Source organism: Macrobrachium rosenbergii, chromosome 10 (genome assembly GCF_040412425.1).
Source record: "Macrobrachium rosenbergii isolate ZJJX-2024 chromosome 10, ASM4041242v1, whole genome shotgun sequence".
NCBI lineage: Eukaryota > Metazoa > Arthropoda > Malacostraca > Decapoda > Palaemonidae > Macrobrachium > Macrobrachium rosenbergii.
This window is the reverse complement of record NC_089750.1, coordinates 26,856,939-26,877,919: the sequence shown is the minus strand read 5'-3', so window position 1 is coordinate 26,877,919 and position 20,981 is coordinate 26,856,939. Positions and strand designations below refer to the sequence as shown.

At 37.2% G+C, this 20,981-nt stretch overlaps 1 protein-coding gene across 4 annotated transcripts in view; it reads left to right on the top strand.

Annotated features, from left to right (window-relative positions):
* The window catches only part of wake (wide awake), a 1,231,097-nt gene that overhangs the window by 32,837 nt on the left and 1,177,279 nt on the right, over positions 1–20,981 (top strand). For all 4 annotated transcript variants that reach the window (XM_067110041.1, XM_067110037.1, XM_067110036.1 and 1 more), the window contains exon 2: positions 5,127–5,734. In XM_067110041.1, the coding sequence (XP_066966142.1) occupies positions 5,682–5,734 (53 nt within the window). In that variant the 5' untranslated portion in view covers positions 5,127–5,681. The remainder of the gene's footprint in view (positions 1–5,126; positions 5,735–20,981) is intronic.

The window sequence follows — 20,981 nt, the reverse complement described above, 5'->3', positions numbered from 1 at the left end:
GAAAAAATCCCAAATTCAGGAAATTTCACAACTTGGCGATAGCACACGTCATCGCTGATACCATCCAACTTTGCTTCCCAAATGATGTCATTTTTATGATTTGGCTTCCTGACCGTGTAAATGAAGAATTCATCTGATGCGGCAACATGGAGAAAGTCAGCTTCATCCCGATCTTTAAGAAATGAACCACAAAACCATGCACGGTCTTCTCTCTGTTGCTGAGTGATGTTGGGCTTGCTGATAACATGAAATGGCTTGATACCAGATTTTTTCAACTCATGATATACAGCACTATAACTTCTCTTCTTTCCCCTTTTTGTTTCTAGTTCAAGTGCCAATTTACATAAAGACTTTCTTGGTCTACCCACTGCCTCAGCTGTGATGTCTTTTGACTCCTGAGAAAGAACTTCAGGCCTTTCAAGATTCTCACTCTTTTTGCGATGACAGTCCTATGGATTTTTGTTCCAGTTTCTTTTAACAAAGGATTCATCTCTTTTAATGTATTTAGCTATCCAGGAATGTGAAATGAAGGATGCACCAGCATCCCTGGCCTCTCTGAAGGTTATAGCCCAGATTCGGTCAATCCATCTGATTTCATCTGAGTCGTTAGCCATGGCTGTATCTAACTCCGCCACTCAGTCTGAAAATACAAGAAATGTAAAATGAAAAATAGCCTAATAGAAACTTAAAATAATGTACTTGGAGATAGGCTATAGCAGAAAACTTCATAACTTTCCATTTGTTCTGTGGAGGGGGGCCTCTAATTTCGAAACACCTGGTACATGTATATATATATATATATATATATATATATATATATATATATATATATATATATATTATATATAATGTGTATATTTATAAACATACACACACACACACACACACACACACACACACACACACACACACACATATATATATATATATATATATATATATATATATATATATATATATATATATATATATATATATTGGTCCTTCATGAAGAGGATATTTCGGGTCATTGTTGCATATATTTAGTGTACTTTGAAAATGAGTACCAAAAACTCCTAGTACACAGTTTCCCATTTACTCCTCTTTGTATAGAACCTGCAAATTTGACATCAGTTGAAAGATTTTAGATTTTTATGAAGATATATATTGCATATATATATATATGTGTGTGTTTAAAGCTATAATTACGTCCTCTAATAGAGGGTGGTTTTAGAGAAAAATAGACAGCAGTTACTACCACATTCATCTTGTAATTGCTGTTTCAAAGTTGAACCGTTTTGATGAGAACTTTCTTAGCATCAGTCACTTCGTATTTTTTTTTTACAGAAAGCCAATCAGCAATACATCAACCGCCGTAATTTGGATACGCTCTCCCACTTCTAGTATATTAAGCATCTTCCGATCCACAGCTTTTCGCTCCGTCTAGCAGCGATTTCTATTTCTCCTCTCAGTTATCAGGAGACTTTGAAATGATACAACTTTTTCTCTGACCAGTTGATACGCCGTATATATGGAACATATATATATATATATATATATATATATATATATATATATATATATATATATATATATATATATATATATATATATATATATATATATAGATATATATATACATATATAGATATATATATACATATATAGATATATATATATATATATATATATATATATATATATATATATATATATATATATATATATATATATATATATATATATATATATATATATATATATATATATATATATATATATATATATATATATATATATATTGATATGATTTTTACTGAGGTGTGGAGAACTTACGTGGGGATAAATGCAAATCTGGCTATGGCCTTAAGTTAGGTAAGAATCATACAATATATTACAGCTGTAGGCCCTCTTCATAATGTTGAATGATTAGGTAAACTCTTAGATTTAACTTAATTGTATTTACAAGTAAGAACACATATCAGAAGAATGAAAGAATGCAAAAAGGGGACAGGTGACATGGTTCTGTAAGGTAACTTACATCATAAACAAAGGAATGAGAATTTTGAAGTGAACACAAGGGGGCCTGCTATGTCTTGGTGCATGGGAAGAAGTACAGTGGGGGTACGCCACTATGCACATGAAGCAAAGAAAAGATCCACAGGTAACTAACTCCTATCTGCAATTGAGAACACACGTGGTTATGCAGGTGCAATGCGATACCTGATAGGGGATCGAGGGGTGTACAGAAGGTACCTAGCAACTAGATCTCTGCAACACTGAATTGCACAATCACTTTACTTCACTTTACCAACAATGTTTAAGGCACGAGCTACACAAATAATAAGCACTATTAGTCTTGCACTTAGAAAACGAAATGAAATAAAGTCGAAGAGTTAAGACGTGACTGTTTTGTGAGAACCTTGAGATGCAGCACTTTACCTTCTGCTGGAGATTGATTCCTCGTCCTCGGGGACACCAGCAGGGGAGTGAAATGAATAAAATCACGACAAAGGATTACTTCAGGCCCAACAACAGCCACATTATACAATAGGGGCAGCTCTGGAGAGCAAAGCTTCTGACTTCGCTTGAGTTGGTTGGTGTTCTGGGAGTCTCTCTCTCATCTTGTCCTTGCGGGAGCCTTTTATAATGTTTGAGGATTACGCTTGTGCATCCAGGTAGATGGCGTTCATGATTGGCCTGACCACGTATCTTGCATGGGGTCTCTCAGGCAGCATGAAGTCAGCGTGGCTCAGTGGTCAGAGTCAATATGTTGTTTTTACACCAGGCAACACTTCGAATCCTGTTGTCAATGAAGCACTTAACAATTATAATTCCCCTTGGGTGTAAGTTATTCCTGGGGCATATTGATTGTATATTAAGCAATATTCATGGCTTAATATCTGTGAATATAAAAAGTCACACGTGTAGGCTGTAAGTGACAAAAGTTGATAATTAGCCAGGTGTTACAAACTTACCAATCAGCTCTCATGGTGAAGATGGGTTGATACAAATTCTGAGTACGGAACCTGAATTCAACAGGCTTATGCACAGCAGAATCAGTATCAACTTACATCTCTAGATGGCTAAGTGTAGTCATTGTATATGTTTGTTTCTAATCCAGGCAACGGTTCGAATCCTTTTGGTGTAAATTATATTCAGGTATAATGAATTGGGTATTAAATGATATTTGTGGTCTAATATTTCTTGATATATTTATATATATAAGGTATATATAAATAAATAAATATTTACATCATATATATACATATATAAATATATATTATTAAGTTTATACTCTGAACTACTTACTGTATTCCTGGCTCAGGGATCCAATTCTAGGGTCTAGCTGGAGAACAGGGGACTTACTTTGAAAAATTGTAACTCTGACTGCAATTGCTAGGTCAGGTAGAAACTCATAAAGAAAACAGTTTGGCTGAAGGTCGTACTTCAACAAGGAACTGTGCAGATAAACACTTAAGTTTACTTTAAATGGAATATATTTACATTTAAACACGTCAGTCAGAAGAATGGGGAATGATAGGCAGGTGAAGCAGAGCTCTGCCACTTGGTCAAACATTACAGCAATTGTTCAAACACCGAAGAATCTGTGGGTAGTCCTCTTGAAAGGGACCCTGAAGAATTGCTTGCAGTGGCAAGGCCATGGCATGGAGCACAAGACAAGCAGTTGTTTCCACAGCTAGCAACACTGTCTGCAATTGAGAATGCAAGCAGTTACGTATGGAAAATTATAACGATTTTGGGCGAATCAAGGGTTGCACATATGGTGCCAAGATAATGTGATTCTGGTGCGAGATGCTTACGTTAAATTTCACACTGGACTAACTAAGTCTGGACTTTGTGAGGAATCACATTTCAGAAAAGAAAAATGAAATTCAGTAAAAGATTAAAGGATATCACTGTTGAAAGAAACTCAGCTTAGAACGTTACCTTAAAATGGAATGATGGAGAGCCCTGGTGAATTTCACCAGGAATGGAGGGATGAGTGTAATGGGTCACACTGGAAAGTTACTGGGGGGGCCGCAAGGTGGCCATGAGGGATAGCTCAAACAGAGCAAGCATGGGACAGGTGTGTGAGATCAGAAGCCAGGAAGGTTTCTGAGAACAAGGCTGTTGGCACTCCGCTTTTTATAACCTCGGTGGCTTATTTTTTCTCTCCTCTCAGATGGCGCTTGGAGCGCTAGCATCTGGCCTCGGGGGTCAAGATGGCGGCAACTCACATGGGTCACGACCTCTGTTTTCTGTGACTTCTGGTGCCCCATGTTTGCCAGTTGCTAGGGGGGGACTTAGCTTTTTTTCCCCAGTATTCATCCCAAAGCTAGCTTGTCCGTGAGGCAGGGTTCTTGTCTCCATTCGCCTTCACCTAATAGGAGGTTTTTCAAACAGTCACTAGGTCTAGGAAAGATAAAGAGAATGTATCAAAAGGGGTAGCATGGAGAGCATTTATGAAGGGGCTGATTTACTCACGCCCTTCCTCAGTTAGTTCATCATGAATAATACTATATTCTACTTCATAACACAGTTTGGAGGTTGAGTTGTATATATATATATATATATATATATATATATATATATATATATATATATATATATATATATATATCCACAAATATTAAGTCACACATATCGCTTCATATCCAAATCTCTATACCTTGGAATAATTTACATCCATACGCATATACAGTATATATGTGTGTGTGTGTGTTTGTGTATGTATGCGCGTGCGTGCATGTACGCGCACGGTGGCGTATGCTAAAAGGAAGAACTTTGAAAAATTCTTAATGTTTTTATAAAGTTTAAATATTTCCCTTTTCCTCTGAGGTAGAATTAATTCATTCTTTCGATAATGATTTCATGTACAGTTAATTTTTGTAGGGGCAGAAGGGTTTAGCAATTACGAGATCCATAACGATATGTGAAAGGGCCAGAATGGGAATGTATATATGCATGCGCTTTTAATGGCAATGATTTTAACTATTATTATTTTTAAGGTTAATATTTTAACACAACGACTTCAAAATTTTCATTAGGAAATCGGAGTAAAGTTCGGAATGGTTGAGACTTTGAGGTGGTTGTTAATAATTCTTTTATTTTTTGGTACTGATGGTTTTCCTTTTCTTTTTCAGATTGGTGTTAGAGACAAGACAGCTGCAGTATATCAGTATTCAGTTTCTGAATAACAGTGAGCTGGAAATAGCAGTTCATAACAGAGAAAGTCTTTGATTTGTTTGCTTTTATAAGAAGAAAAATTCAACTTCATTAAGAAAAACTTTGAAAGTTGAAAAATATTTTTTTGTCTTTTCAGTGTATGGAATAATTCGAGGTAAATTAAAGAATCAAGGCAAAGGGGATTTTGTATCTTTGCCGTGCCCATTAGTGGTTCTTTGGGGTTACATTCCCGCGACTTCTCACTTCGAGTGCGCGTTTCGATTGATAATCGTGTTCGAAGTAAAAGTGTTTCTGTCCAAGTGCTGATTTGCGAGTGGAGCAGATTCATTCTCAAATATCCAGTGTAGTAAAGAAGGCATGTAATTTGAGTGTTACAGTCTGAGCATTGAAAGTTTTTCTTGTCGAGTGGTGAACAGGAAAATATTTGTCGCCGTTATGCGCGTAGAATGAGGCTCACGTCAGCAGTTGTATACGAGTGGTGATTGACGGTGTGTGTCAGGATCACCGTCAGAATGAGTGCCCAGAAGATCAAGAACAAAAAGGCACAGTTGAAGCAAAAACTTGGGTAAGTACGATGCCAGGTTTATTTTGCTTCTGTTAACAATGACTCGGCTCTGTGAAATAATAGCATTAACTTTTGTTTTCAGAGTGATTCAGTTTGTTATTTAACAATTCATGCGTTAGATTTATTGAAGAATTGTGCTAATCACATGTGCTGCTGTCTCTTAGTGATTCATTTTTCGTCCTGGAACAGATCTGGGCCTTACAAGGATACATGGTACAGTAAACTATATAAATGTATGTAAACGAATGTGTGTCTGTGTGTGGGTACGCTTGTGCGCGCTCGGGAGAGGGTGTGTCTATTTCATTGAAAACTGGATCTCATAATTAAAAATTTTCAAGTTATCGTCCATCAGTGGCAGAGTAATCTTCCATACACCGGCCATTAATTTTATCATCCCATAGCGCTTGATATTTACTATAGAAACTGACTTTTGTAACAATGTGCCTAATTACTTATCGTTTCAAGTATGTAAATGGTTATGTTTCCTCTCAAACTTTGCCTTTTTAGATTTCATCTTCATTATTATTTTTGGTCATTTTAAATTTCTTTTGCCCATATTTCCAAGTCATTCTTAGATTCAGTTACCTAGACTTGAATTTGCTCCTCAGTATTTATATTCGCAAATATTGTTGCTGATTTAATTTACATTGTTTTTTGCGAATACTGTACTCTTGTAATTATTTTTACAAGTAATCACATAGAAATGATCTGTGATTCAAAGCCATTATTATAATGATTGTGTGTTGTATTATTTTTACTGTTTTTGCATATACTCGAAATCAGCCTTATAAAAAAAATCATGAACTGTTTTTGCCTTTGGGATAAACTTTAAAAGGTTTTTCTCCCCTGATTTTCTTATTGGACGTTTTTGCAATTGAAGCCGAGATAAATGTAGACCTTGACTTTTATTGTCAGAGGGATACTGTGGCACAGTCATTAAATCGCTCTGCCCGGGGAGTCGCCTTTTGTTTATACCACCAATTATCCCCTTTCCAAAGGCTTTTGGGGACCCTTTCGGGTTGAGGGTGATGCAGCTCAGTTCTTCACTGCTTGACCTTCTTATCTCTCTCTCTCTCTCTCTCTCTCTCTCTCTCTCTCTCTCTCTCTCTGTGATTATTTTAGAATAAACATGTGCGTACTTACGGTAGGTCAGTATTGTTTTTAAAGTATGCTTCTGATTTTGCTTGAATTATATTCTTCATTAGAATTCGTTCAGTTTGAGTTAAAATTATTAGGAGCATGTGAGAACCGTCTCGTCTCGGAGTAGAGTTGAAGCTTTGATGACAAGTCTTTTAAAACCCTCTAAGGTGAACTACACGATTCTTCTTATACATATACCCGGGATCCACAAACATACACACACGCACATATGTATGCATATATATAATATATATATATATATATATATATATATATATATATATATATATATATATATATATATAAATATATAAAGTAAGTTATTTTCTCTGAAAAGCTATTAGTCATTGCCACGTTTACCCATTAATGGCTGAAGTAAAGATAAACTTTTACTCAGGAACTTCACAGAAACCGTCACTTCATGTAGTATTTTTGGAGAAGGGCCATCAGAATGATGTCGAATCCCTTCGTACTTGCCAATATGTAGCTTCGGCATCTCGTGTATATTGAGGACCTTTATAAGGAATGATATATATATATATATATATATATATATATATATATATATATATATATATATATATATATGACCTTTATAAGGAATGAAATATATATATATATAAGGAATGACCTTTATAAGGAATGAATATATATATATATATATATATATATATATATATATATATATACACACACACTCACACTGTGTGTGTTTGGTGTGGTGTGGTGTGGCTAGGTCACTGTCCTTCAGGCCAGCCCTGGCGAATACTATATGGTAGCGTCAGCTGGGCTAATCTGAGCACCAGAAGAGTTGGAAGACCCAGACCTACTTGGATGGGAACTTTTCAGAAGGAAATCTGGAGGTTATTGGAGACTTGTGGAAGTGAAAGCACTGGGAAGATATGAGTGACGGAATTTTAGAGGACCTTGGCGTTGCGTGGATTAGGAGGAGCGTGTGTGTTTCCAGTGAGCGATTAAAAGTTAAAAAAAAAGAAGGAAAAATAGTTTTGCTAGAAAACAGGATGGGAAAAATCAGCGAACCCCATCGACAGATTTTAGAACAGATGGTGTCTCTACAGCAAATGAGAAGAGGTGGCATGGCAGGTGTGTTTCTTGCGCTCGAGTACATCATAACACGTAAATGAGCATGTAGTCTATATAGGCTAGGCGGTGGAAAACCATATTAACACAGGTTTTGTGATATATACCAGTATGCTTTACACAAATGAACATTACACATTTATCACGAGAGGTCGTTCCCCTTTTTAACGGTAACCCGATACCTTGCTCTCGGTTACAGCTTTAATGTAAGAGCCTTGTACCTCCTAAGGACTGAATATATATATACATATATACGTATATAGATCGTCGGTCGACGCGAAAGGAGGCCCAGGTGGTCGCCCTCATATCTCTAGGACCGGGCCCTCCCGCTGAGCATGACCGGTCTTTCGATAGCACATATCGGTCTTTTTGGGTGTTTTATACATACTTACATCCCTCCGTATATAGGATGACTTTCGCTCTCGGAGTGATGTGTGTGCGTGCTCGTTCATAAGGACAATATATGTCCACATGACCGACCCGTCTACGAAGGGGCCTTCTCTAGAGGAGCAATAGGGGATATTGATCTTTGTACTTTACGTCTGAGACATATATATATATATATATATATATATATATATATATATATATATATATATATATATATATATATGTATGTATACTGTATGTATATGTGTATGTGTATATATTATTTATCTTTCGACGATAAGAATAAGCAGTTTCAATTAAGAAAGGGTGGATCCAGAGAAAAACAAAATAGTCGTCACTGCCAGTTTCATCATTTATTCATCATCTGAATCAAGAATGAACCCCGTGAGCAAATGTCTTCCACATCATTAGACGGATCATATGTGTGTGTTACAATATTTATGAACGGAAGAGTAGTTGATTTGTTTTAAAAGTGGGTCGTAGAAATAAGGTTGCATTAAGTCTCCATGATTGTTTGTTTTACATGCTTTTATTTAATTTGACTTCTTTTCTGGAGTAACTAGAAGAATCAAGGAGAATTTCTTTTGAATATCTTATGAATAGTTTCAACTCAGTGGGTGGGGATTACCTCGTCAAGACTCTTCTGTTTTGATGGTATACATTTTTGGCGGAGAAATAAACACACATGTAGTTCTCTCTCTCTCTCTCTCTCTCTCTCTCTCTCTCTCTCTCTCTCTCTCTCTCTCTCTCTCTCTCTTTGCTCTAGATATCACCCACAACAGTCAGCGATTAACTATTCGTAGGTACAGTCGGCCACAGGAATAAGTATACACATTTCAGCCACACGGGCTGGTTGTGATCTGGTAACACTGGAACTGTGCATCCAGACGCACGATGAAATTCGCACCTCTACACCTCTTCCCCAAATTTTTCCTCTATCCTTCACTCCCACCCTTTCAAGCACACGTTTATATAACTTCTGCTCCCTCTCTAATTTCTCCTTTAAGGAAAATAATATAACTGAGTCTATTCTGTAGGTTTATTTTCTCATCATGGAGGCGAGAAAACCCGTCTGTTCAACTTTTGTCGTAATAATATTATTACCTGCTGTTACTGACAGAAGAATTAACTCGGTTTTCGTGGAGCTCTCTGTAATAATGGGATTTAGCTATCTACCAATAAAAGCCTTATCTATCAAATAACAGGATACCTACTACTCTTTAATTTTAATTGTAATATCAACAACCGCATTCCAAATTCTTATTATTACAAAGACAACTAGCATCAGATCGTGTAGGACCTTACGTAACTCAAATTAAGCATGAAGAAATAAAGAAGACACAGTTAAAGAGAGAAAGACCTCCATAGGCCTAGAAGACACTGAAGGAGGAGGAAGAAAGAGACAGTTATAAGAGAGAGGACAACAGCAAGAAGGAGGCAGACGGAAAGGAGACACAGTGTAATAGAGCTGATAGAGTGTGGCTGGTGTTGAAGGGCGCCATTACCCTCTTAAGTATAATGGGAACAAAGGTCTTGACTTAGTAAATGTCGTACGGGTTATTATGGCAGTCGATTCTTCCTTATGGTTGAAAGTTTGTTTGGTCACAACCGACAATCACTGGATCTAATTCTCGTATTTTTTGCATGATTTGAACTGCTCGGCATACGTTTACATTTATCTATCGATGGCAAGCATGTGCAGCTTTTTCGTTTGTTTGTTTGTGTTCGTTCTGCAGTTGAGAATTTCCACGTTAAGAATGTATCAAGTAATAATGGGATTATATCTTGTATATATATATATATATATATATATATATATATATATATATATATATACTATATATATATATATATATATATATATACTATATATATCATTTGACGTCCACCTGATATTAGTAACATTTTTAACGTATACATAATTAAGGGACAAATATTACAGTACCCTATTATTAAGGATACACAATAGATTGAAAAATAACCATTTATTATTAAATATGTTATATAATAAGACATGACCAAAAACAAACTATTACTTAGTCTCAATGAAAGCAGATTACCCTTCAACCAACAACATTATCTTGGTTTTATTAAGATTTTTCAACAAATTCATCCGCTACTAAAAAGTTTCCTCCCTTCTATTAGAGTATCAGTATTTAGTCCATCCACCATCGTTGGCGATGACATCTTGTAGTCTGCTGGGACGGAGGCTACATGATTGTAGACGATGCGTTGATTTCGTCTGAATATCTCCCATTCGGACATGGTGTGCTGGAGGAGCTGCCTTGGTGATCGCTCTTGGCCTGGAATCCAAGAGTTGACGATGGTCCCCAGCAATTTTCCAAGGGATTCATATCACACCCTTACTTGGCCAGTCCAGCAGGTCAATGTCTCGTTGCTCCTCAAACCATCGCCTAACTATCCTGGCTGTGTGAATGGGACAGTTATCCATATATAGTATATATTAATAATTTTTTACAAGAGGCGTCAAATTGTGAAGGGGTGAGCTGGACATAACCTTTAATTTAAGGTTCTGCCTGTTTTTCCTGTTTAGATTTCTCCTTTCTCCTGGTTTGAAAAGCTGAGAGATATTCCACCTACGACCCTCTCAAAGAGCTCGAAGCCATAAGCCACGTGGAGTTGAAGTCTATCGTGGAGAGGAAGAAGGTGGAATTTCACTTAGCTTTTCAAACCAGGAGGAAGAAGAGATCTGAACTGGGAGACAGAACCTACGTTAAAGATTATGTCCACTCTCACCCTTCCGACAAATGACACCTCATATGATGCTTGCATATCATATCATATATATATATATATATATATATATATATATATGATATATATATATATATATATATATATATATATATATATATATATATATATATAAATTTCTGAATCACGTCGGGATCGAACCCAGGTCTCTCAGGTGGAAAGCAAGGGCGTTATCCACTGGGCCACACAAGTCTAAAAGAAGTTGGAACCTGAGAGCAACTGCACCCAAGGAATTACCTGGGCAAGCTAACTCAGAAGGGATAATTCGAATGAAATGTTGTCTATTGGGTCATTGCTGAGTCGGGAAGTTGGGGAAAACTCGCTGGTATGCAAGCAGTTAGCTTGCCCAGGTAATTCCTGGGGGGTGCAGTTGCTCTCAGGTTCCAACTTCTTTTAGACTTGTGTGGCCCAGTGGATAACGCCCTTGCTTTCCACCTGAGAGACCTGGGTTCTGATCCTGACGTGATTCAGAAATTTATATATATATATATATATATATCATATATATATATATATATATATATATATATATATATATATATATATATATATATATATATATATATATATATATGATATGATATGCAAGCATCATATGAGGTGTCATTTGTTCGGAAGGGTGAGGTGACATAATCTTTAACGTAAGGTTCTGTCTCCCAGTTCAGATCTCTTTTTCCTCCTGGTTTGAAAAGCTAAGTGAAATTCCACCTTCTTCCTCTCCACGATAGACTTCAACTCCACGTGGCTTATGGCTTGAGCTCTTTGGAGAGGGGTCGTAGGTGGAATATCTCTCAGCTTTTTCAAACCAGGAGAAAGGAGAAATCTAAACAGGGAAAAACAGGCAGAACCTTAAATTAAAGGTTATGTCCAGCTCACCCTTCACAATTTGACGCCTCTTGTAAAAAATTATTAATATATACTATATATGGATAACTGTCCCATTCACACAGCCAGGATAGTTAGGCGATGGTTTGAGGAGCAACGAGACATTGACCTGCTGGACTGGCCAAGTAAGGGGTGATATGAATCCCTTGAAAATTGCTGGGGACCATCGTCAACTCTTGGATTCCAGGCCAAGAGCGATCACCAAGGCAGCTCCTCCAGCACACCATGTCCGAATGGGAGATATTCAGACGAAATCAACGCATCGTCTACAATCATGCAGCCTCCGTCCCCAGTAGACTACAAGATGTCATCGCCAACGATGGTGGATGGACTAAATACTGATACTCTAATAGAAGGAGGAAACTTTTTAGTAGCGGATGAATTTGTTGAGAAAATCTTAATAAAACCAAGATAATGTTGTTGGTTGAAGGGTAATCTGCTTTCATTGAGACTAAGTAATAGTTTGTTTTTGGTCATGTCTTATTATATAAACATATTTAATAATAAATGGTTATTTTTCAATCTATTGTGTATCCTTAATAATAGGTACTGTAATATTTGTCCCTTTAATTATGTATACGTTAAAAATGTTACTAATATCAGGTGTGGACGTCAAATGATATATATAGTATATATATATATATATATATATAGTATATATATATATATATATATATATATATATATATATATATATATATATATATATACAAGGATATAATCCCATTATTACTTGATACATTCTTAACGTGGAAATTCTCAACTGCAGAACGAACACAAACAAACAAACGAAAAAGCTGCACATGCTTGCCATCGATAGATAAATGTAAACGTATGCCGAGCAGTTCAAATCATGCACAAAAATACGAGAATTAGATCCAGTGATTGTCGGTTGTGACCAAACAAACTTTCAACCATAAGGAAGAATCGACTGCCATAATAACCCGTACGACATTTACTAAGTCAAGACCTTTGCTCCCATTATACTTAAGAGGGTAATGGCGCCCCTTCTAACACCAGCCACACTCTATCAGCTCTATTACACTGTGTCTCCTTTCCGTCTGCCTCCTTCTTGCTGTTGTCCTCTTATAACTGTCTCTTTCTTCCTCCTCCTTCAGTGTCTTCTAGGCCTATGGAGTCTTTCTCTCTTTAACTGTGTCTTCTTTATTTCTTCATGCTTAATTTGAGTTACGTAAGGTCCTACACGATCTGATGCTAGTTGTCTTTGTAATAATAAGAATTTGGAATGCGGTTGTTGATATTACAATTAAAATTAAAGAGTAGTAGGTATCCTGTTATTTGATAGATAAGGCTTTATTGGTAGATAGCTAAATCCCATTATTACAAGAGAGCTCCACGAAAACCTGAGTTAATTCTTCTGTCAGTAACAGCAGGTAATAATATTATTACGACAAAAGTTGAACAGACGGGTTTTCTCGCCTCCATGATGAGAAAATAAAACTACAGAATAGACTCAGTTATATTATTTTCCTTAAAGGAGAAATTAGAGAGAGGAGCAGGTTATATAAACGTGTGCTTGAAAGGGTGGGAGGAAGGATAGAGGAAAAATTTGGGGAAGAGGTGTAGAGGTGCTGGAATTTCATCGTGCGTCTGGATGCACAGTTCCAGTGTTACCAGATCACAACCAGCCCGTGTGGCTGAAATGTGTATACTTATTCCTGTGGCCGACTGTACCTACTATGTATTTCAGGAAGTTTCAGTCGTCGTTTTTTGCCGATATCTTTCAAATTAATTGATGGATCGGTGTGTTAGTTTGCAACAGCGTGTTTCACACCCTCCCGTAATTTTTGGTAATAAATTCAGTTTCCAAAGTCAGTTTTTTCAGGCGCTTTACTCTTGAATTTGATGGGGTAGCCAGCAAAATGATTAAACACTTTCGGACATACGAGCTTGGATACTACTGAACTTATAGTAAATTCCTCACTACCCCCAACTTTCCTCTTTGACTCCACCGTTCTTCTCCCTACTCTTCCTTGACGTCATTACACCCCATACCGTATGTTACTTTCTTCATGAATGTGATTGTTTTTGCTTTGTTTGCATAATTTTGTGATGAAAAATTATTTCATGTTTATTCTAAATTCACTGTTCTTCATATATAATAAAGAAATAATGGGTTAAAATCACAGAACAGTTTATTACCATTTCAACATGTAAGCCATAACTCTGAACAGCGACGAGACAACCTTCTTCTCTGTAGTTACTGGATACACAAGTGATAAACCCGTCGTTTAACCCGACATTTCATTCATCAGCTACAAAGATTTCGGAAACCCCTAAATTTTGTATAACCATACAGGTCGTTAGCTCATTTCATCCTACATTGCTCAGTTGAAAAATTGCAATGCTAATATGTGCCTGAAAACACTGCATTAGCCTACATAACAAATATTGCGAAGAGAGAGAGAGAGAGAGAGATGAGTGGGGAATGAATGAAGGGTCGGTGCTAGGAGGGAAGAAGGCCAAGAAAAAGAGAAGGTCTGCTCATTTCCCCCCAAATCCCCCATGTAGGCGGAGCTTTGTCTACCTCCATATTGCGTCAGCAGGTGATTTGCCGTAATGAGCAGGTACCTCTAAGATACGTCATCACTTACGTAGTTACCCCAGGTGGGAGACGACTCCACCCAATTAGCCCCCTTGGCCTTGGGAGGAATAAGTACCCAAGAGTGCTTATCCGAATGAATTCGTAACCCTTGACTGGCTAGGTTTGGCTATGTTCTAAACTTCAAGAGTAAAGTGCCCTTAAAATCTGTGTTTGGACATAGAATTTTTTTCATCAAAAATTAGGGGAGGGTGTGAAAAACTCTGTTTCAAAGTACCATACCAGTCAATTGATTGGTTTGAAAGATATTGCAAAAAACGATGATTCAAACAAACAAAGGCATACTGGATTTGAGGAATGGAACCATTTCGTCCCTCATTGTCTGGTTAGAGCCAACCTTAAGTTGTCCAGTTAAGCAAGTAAAGGCGCTCTGCAGAGGGTCTCAAAAACAAGAGGAGTCAATTTAAGAAAAAGTTGGGTTTGATAGAAGACATTGAAAGCCCTTGAGATGAATTGTTTGAGAGTGTATGTAGACTAAGAACGGTTGCAAGGATGAGAAATGTTCCAGTATGATGTGGTAAAATTTTTTAATCCTAGGTGACAAGATCGATCAGAGGTGGTTTGGCAGGGTAAAGAGAATGGTTATTGAAAAGGGCATTTCATTAATTCTGGTAGGTAACTATTGGGTGAAATGGAGGAAATACCCACTAGCTGATTTGGAAGAGATGGTGGAATGGAAGAACGAGATGAGAAATGGGTTACAAAGTGAAGGTGTGGAAAATTGATGCATTGCTGATAAGCCTTCTCTTGAGGTGTATGATCCTTTGAGGATGTGTTATTACTGTTATCATACCTGATTCATGTGTCCTTTTTCGTGGAGCCACCCCCTGGTAGGGAAAATGAATAAATGTGAATATATTCACCAGAAAAAATTATCCATAATGAAAAGTGAGCTTTTGATCTTTCGGCTTGGCTTTAATATTTCCCATTTCGACGATTGATTGTAGCTGTGAAATGTTTAGATAAGAAAAATCTTAATCGGGTGAGGAACTGTAGCGTAAAAACAAACTTCAGCATTCTATTTTCTCCTTTATTCACATTCTATGTAAACAACGTTTCGGACAGCTGTCCATCTTCAGGTTCTGTAAAAGTTAAAAACCAACACATTTATACCCAACAAACAAAAATTTATTAAAAAAGTAATACAGTCAACGCACAGACAAACGATAAAAACGAATCTAAATTAAAATACTTTACTGCTGAAGGCAGAGTTATCTACATTTAAGTTCAGTTTTAGTTTCTCTATATAAAAGATTCTAACAGTCTTAGCTCGGTTTAAACTCGAGCTTTACATAGAATACTAAAATCCGAAAAATTAAAATTAACGTTGCACAACCCGTGCCAGTGTTCTCGTATGGAGGACTGAGGTGGCTTACCAAGAGGTAAAATGGTCCTTGAACTTCTGACACAAATTTGTATACGATCATTGAACACAGTTTACTAGTCAACGACTCCTTTGGCTTGAATCGTGGAGTGGGTGGATATGTTTTAGGATTTCTTCAAGACTTCCTTACAGGTAGGCGGCAACGAGTTGTGGACAGGATCTTTAGTGAACGGAGACCTATTTTATCTGGCGTTCCACAGGGTAGTGTTCTTGGTCCACTGTTATTTTTAGTGTATACTAGTGATATGGTTGTTGGCATCATTTGTGGGTGTAGTAAAGTCTCCACTTAAGAGAAATGAAGGTGCCCTCAGCCTCAGTCGGGACATGGACCGGATCAGGGAGTGGTGTAGTCAGTGGGGTATGAGGCTGAACTCTAGTAAAACAAAAACACTGTTGATTAGCAGATCTCGTACAGATTTCCCACCCCATCCTCCCCTTCAGGTGGATGGAACTTTGCTGAGTGAGTCTGAAGCTTTAACTATTCTAGGTGTAACTTTTGACTCGCATCTAAAGTTTCAGCAAATGCTGCACGAAAGTTAGTATTTTTCATAAGGCCTCATAAACTGTATTTATGACAGTGATAAAGTCAGTGCAACCTGTTTTAGGTCGTTTGTGTTTCCTTTACTAGAATACTGTTCTCCGGTGTGGATGTCTGCTTCTGCCAGAGATTTATTCCCTTTAGACAGAGTTGTTCATGGTGGTAGGTTTCTGTTTCCTAATAGTAGCAGTTATGACTTGGACCATCGACAGATGGTCTCTTGTTTGTCACTTTTTCATAAGTTGTATTTCAACAGATATCTTTCATATTCACAATTGATCCCTGATCCCTTTCACTTGGCGAGAGCAACCAGATTCACTGAATAGCAGCATCCATATGGAGTAAATGTGCCTCGCTGTCGAACTTCGTGTTTCAGAGGTCATTTATACCTCACACCATTGGACTGCGGAACAGCCTCCCAGAGGATGTCGTGCAATTGGAGCTTCAGAAGTTCAAGCGAAGATGCAATGCATTACTATCCAAATACCGTTCTCCTTGCATTTTAGTACATTTTTATCTATTTATTAATTTATTAATTTATTTTCTCTTTTATAATAAGTGGGATCTCCTCTTTATATATTTTTCTTTACCTCCCTTCCTTCTTCCTAATGAACACCATATTCTTTGCAAGCTTGAATTTCAAGTCAGTGGCCCCTGTGGGCCTGTTCCATATGAATAGGTTCATCTTCTGGATAATAATAATAATACAGTTCCTCACCTGATTAAGATTTCCCTGATCTGAATATTTCCTATTTATTTTGGTAAGGGAAACCTCAATATTGAATATTATATATATATATATATATATATATATATATATATATATATATATATATATATATATATATATATATATATATATATATACAATACAATACTGAGAAACACTAGATTATATTATACTATTTCACCGTAGATGGCAACCCTGCTGCACCCACCACAGGAGGGCTTTGGCACATTGGTTGATGAGGTCCTTCTCTGGTTCTGTGATCTCATGTAGTTAGGTAACAAACCCGGCTATTCCTTACAGAAGGCACAAGCCTCTCCTACTCATCTGAACATAGCGGTATGGATTTCCTGACAGCAGACAACAAGTAGCCCTGAAAAAGAGAAAGGTGGTCTTCCTCCTCCCCTCAATATTTGGCCCTGTAAGTCTCTTATCACCCTTGGCATTCTAGGGGAAGAACTTCATTCAAACTTTTTGGAATGGCTACGCCATATGGGACATGGCTGTCTCCACAGGTGAACACCAGGAGAGCCACGACCTTCTGAAGCAATATTGGGATCTCAACAGGTTGATACCTCCTTGAAGCTGTATGCAAGTGGAGAAGTGTCAGTCCACTTCTCACCACCAGGTTTTGAGCAGCACTTCCTTCCACTCTGGCAGTGCCTCATCAGGAGCTACTAGCTGTAACCATAGAAGCATGCTTATATGTTAAGCTTGCCAAACTTCATAAGGCAATTGTACAGGATTGTTACTTACGGAGTGACTACCCAGAGGCATTCCATTTTCCAGCAGAGCAAGGAGATCTTCTTCCTCCATGAAGCAAAAGGGGTAGGGAGAATGATTAAGAAATGCTGCAACACCCTACATTAAAGTCCCCAGATAACAACCCTGCTGATTCCATGAAATTACATGGTTAAGCAACAAACCCTGCTACCCTTCCCAAGAACCATAAGTTACCCCTAGTCAGATGAACATAGTGATACTGCAGGCGTCTGCTGACCCCACCCTCTTGAATTTCATTGGGATGATTCATTTTACAAAATGTGCCAAGCATACTATGGTACGACATGATGAAGGATCATCCTAGTGAAATTGGGGAACAAGCAACTAATTATGATACTTTTGTGATGGATGCAGTGTTTGGCTTTACCAGGCATTACCAAATCATAGATATGCTCCAGTCTTGGAGATGCTTCAGTTTGTTAAGTACTGATGATCGCACAAGATTTCAGATAAGTTTACAAGATGCCAAGGACTGCTGCAGATTATCAAACTGACAGTGGACACTAAACATCCCATATATATGGTTTGCACTCATCCCTTGTGCTAACTGACTGTGAAGAGGTTTATGGACTCCAGCCACACTGCCAAAGGAAAGGGTGATGCTGCGTGTTGGGGAGAATTATATGGACAAGATTGTTGTCTCAGACTATGGAACAGGAATAATTTCAAGTTTGTCTCTTTACTTGCTCTGCAACACTGGCAGTGGCACTAAATTTGCCAAACTATTAGGGCAAAGGAATTCTTTTGTATCTTTCCATGGGCACTCATATCTGATGATACACTATTGTTGTTAATGTCCAGAACTTCTAAAATTACATCGGTTAGTTCCATAGTGCCTGAGTTCTGATAAAGGGCAACATACACCTAGAGCACCATAGATGGGTAGGTTCTATGAACTTATTACCCGACTGGTGAGAACGAGCCTCCTTTAAAGCAAGGATACCGAAATTATTAAGAACTGTCGTTGTTGAGGCAGAAACTTTATATACAGTCACCCACTGCCCGTATCGGTGAAAATTTAATCCATATCATCATCATCATTACTACCATCGACTAACATAAGATAATGTGATTCAAGCGTAGCAAACTTAACGCTAATCTACGCGATGTATGTGTAGATATCTGCAGAGATCTAGGAGAGAAATGAAGGTATATCGTGAAAAAGTAGTTGCCAAATGAATCATTTTCCTGCTTGAACTGTAGTAGCCCAATAATGATTACTTTCGAGTGACCTAACGTCGTAGTTGACACCGAAAAATGTGTGGTGAACTTAACATCGAGAAATTGGGAAATTGGGAAATTTTTGCTTTATCGTACCCAGAAAACTTAGCAACCGATACTTAAAACTGAGAAAGAGAAACAGCTATTCCCACAACAATATACCTTGCAGTTCAAGGAACATAGGCTAGGTTCAAGCAGCCAGTGTTTGTTGGTGTTTATGATGGCTTTGATGAATGTTAATAATTGGGCGTTAATTTTCAGTATATGTTTATTGTAACACTAGGTAGAAATATATTTAGAAGGGGGTTTTGGGTTTTGTCTTTGTAAGTAAGTTGATATATTAATGCAGTAAGTGAGTGTTTTTTATGCATTTCATAACATTTGTTCATTGTATTGCGATAATTGTTCGATGTAGGAAAAAAATGACAAAAAACCAAAATCTTTTAATTCCTCCCTAGCTTGAAAAAATAGATGATCGCTACAGCTAAGTGTCAAGAATGATGGTATTTATATAATTATCAGTGCTAGTTAGGCTTGAGATTGCATGACTCTCCCCTCTCGTCTTTCTCTGTCATCAGGCCCTTCCAGTTGTTACGTTGATCGTCTATCTTTGACATTCAGAAGTGTTTGGGCATTTTTGTCGACTTACTTTAATTTGATTTTTAACACATGACCAACACTCGATTAGTTGTTACGAAAAGAGTAGTAATGATTATATTACATTACTCATGGAAGTGTAGACAGCCAAGCAAATGATGTCAACAAAAAAGTTTGTGGTCACGATTAATTAAACTTGTGGGCATGCGTATCACGACGACGTCTCTCTCTCTCTCTCTCTTAAATATGTATAGAAATTATTTCTGAAAAATTATATCCTTTTTCATTTGTCTGCCTCCCCTGTCGTTACTAATTGAATATGATATGATATGTATGTATGCATGTATGAATGTATGTATGTTATAATTTTCGATAAATGTGTACATGGAAAAGAACCATACCATATGCGTTAAGTTCCCTGACAGTGGAAATCAGTATGAAACATATGCTTGTATTTGTGTACGTTGGAATATATTGTAATGTATATTAGAAAGTGTTATGCTTTGTAGGTGTATTAAGAGGCCAAAGTTGGAAAATTTTCTGCACTTTGGTTCATTCATGTTGTGCCTGATTTCTTTGGGGCCATCTTTGATAGGGGAAATACCATAATGCTCATATATATATATATTTATATATGTATATATATATTCTATATATATAAAAATGGTTGTATGTAAGTATGTGTTTGTGTGTGTATGTGTGTGTATGTATGTTCCAGCATAACTCTGAAACTCATTGAGCAATTTCAACCAAACTTGGTATACGTATGACTTACTATCTAGAAAAGAATACTGGGGGGGTAAGACATCACTAGCACCAAAGGGGGTGGGGTTGGGAATGGCTTTCCTGAAATGGTGCTGGTTCTGCCCATAGACTTAGTAAGTAAATAAACGCTAGAAGTTTATCATGCCTCATTTTGGCATACATATGACGTAATATCTTGAAAAGAATACTGTGGGGTTGGGAAGGGGGTGACATGTAAAAATAACCGAAAACGACAGACATTGGTGTCTAATCCATAGTTTTCGAGTCTAATCCATAATTTTCGAGGTCAGTGAGATCAAAAGTGGCACTCCCGATACC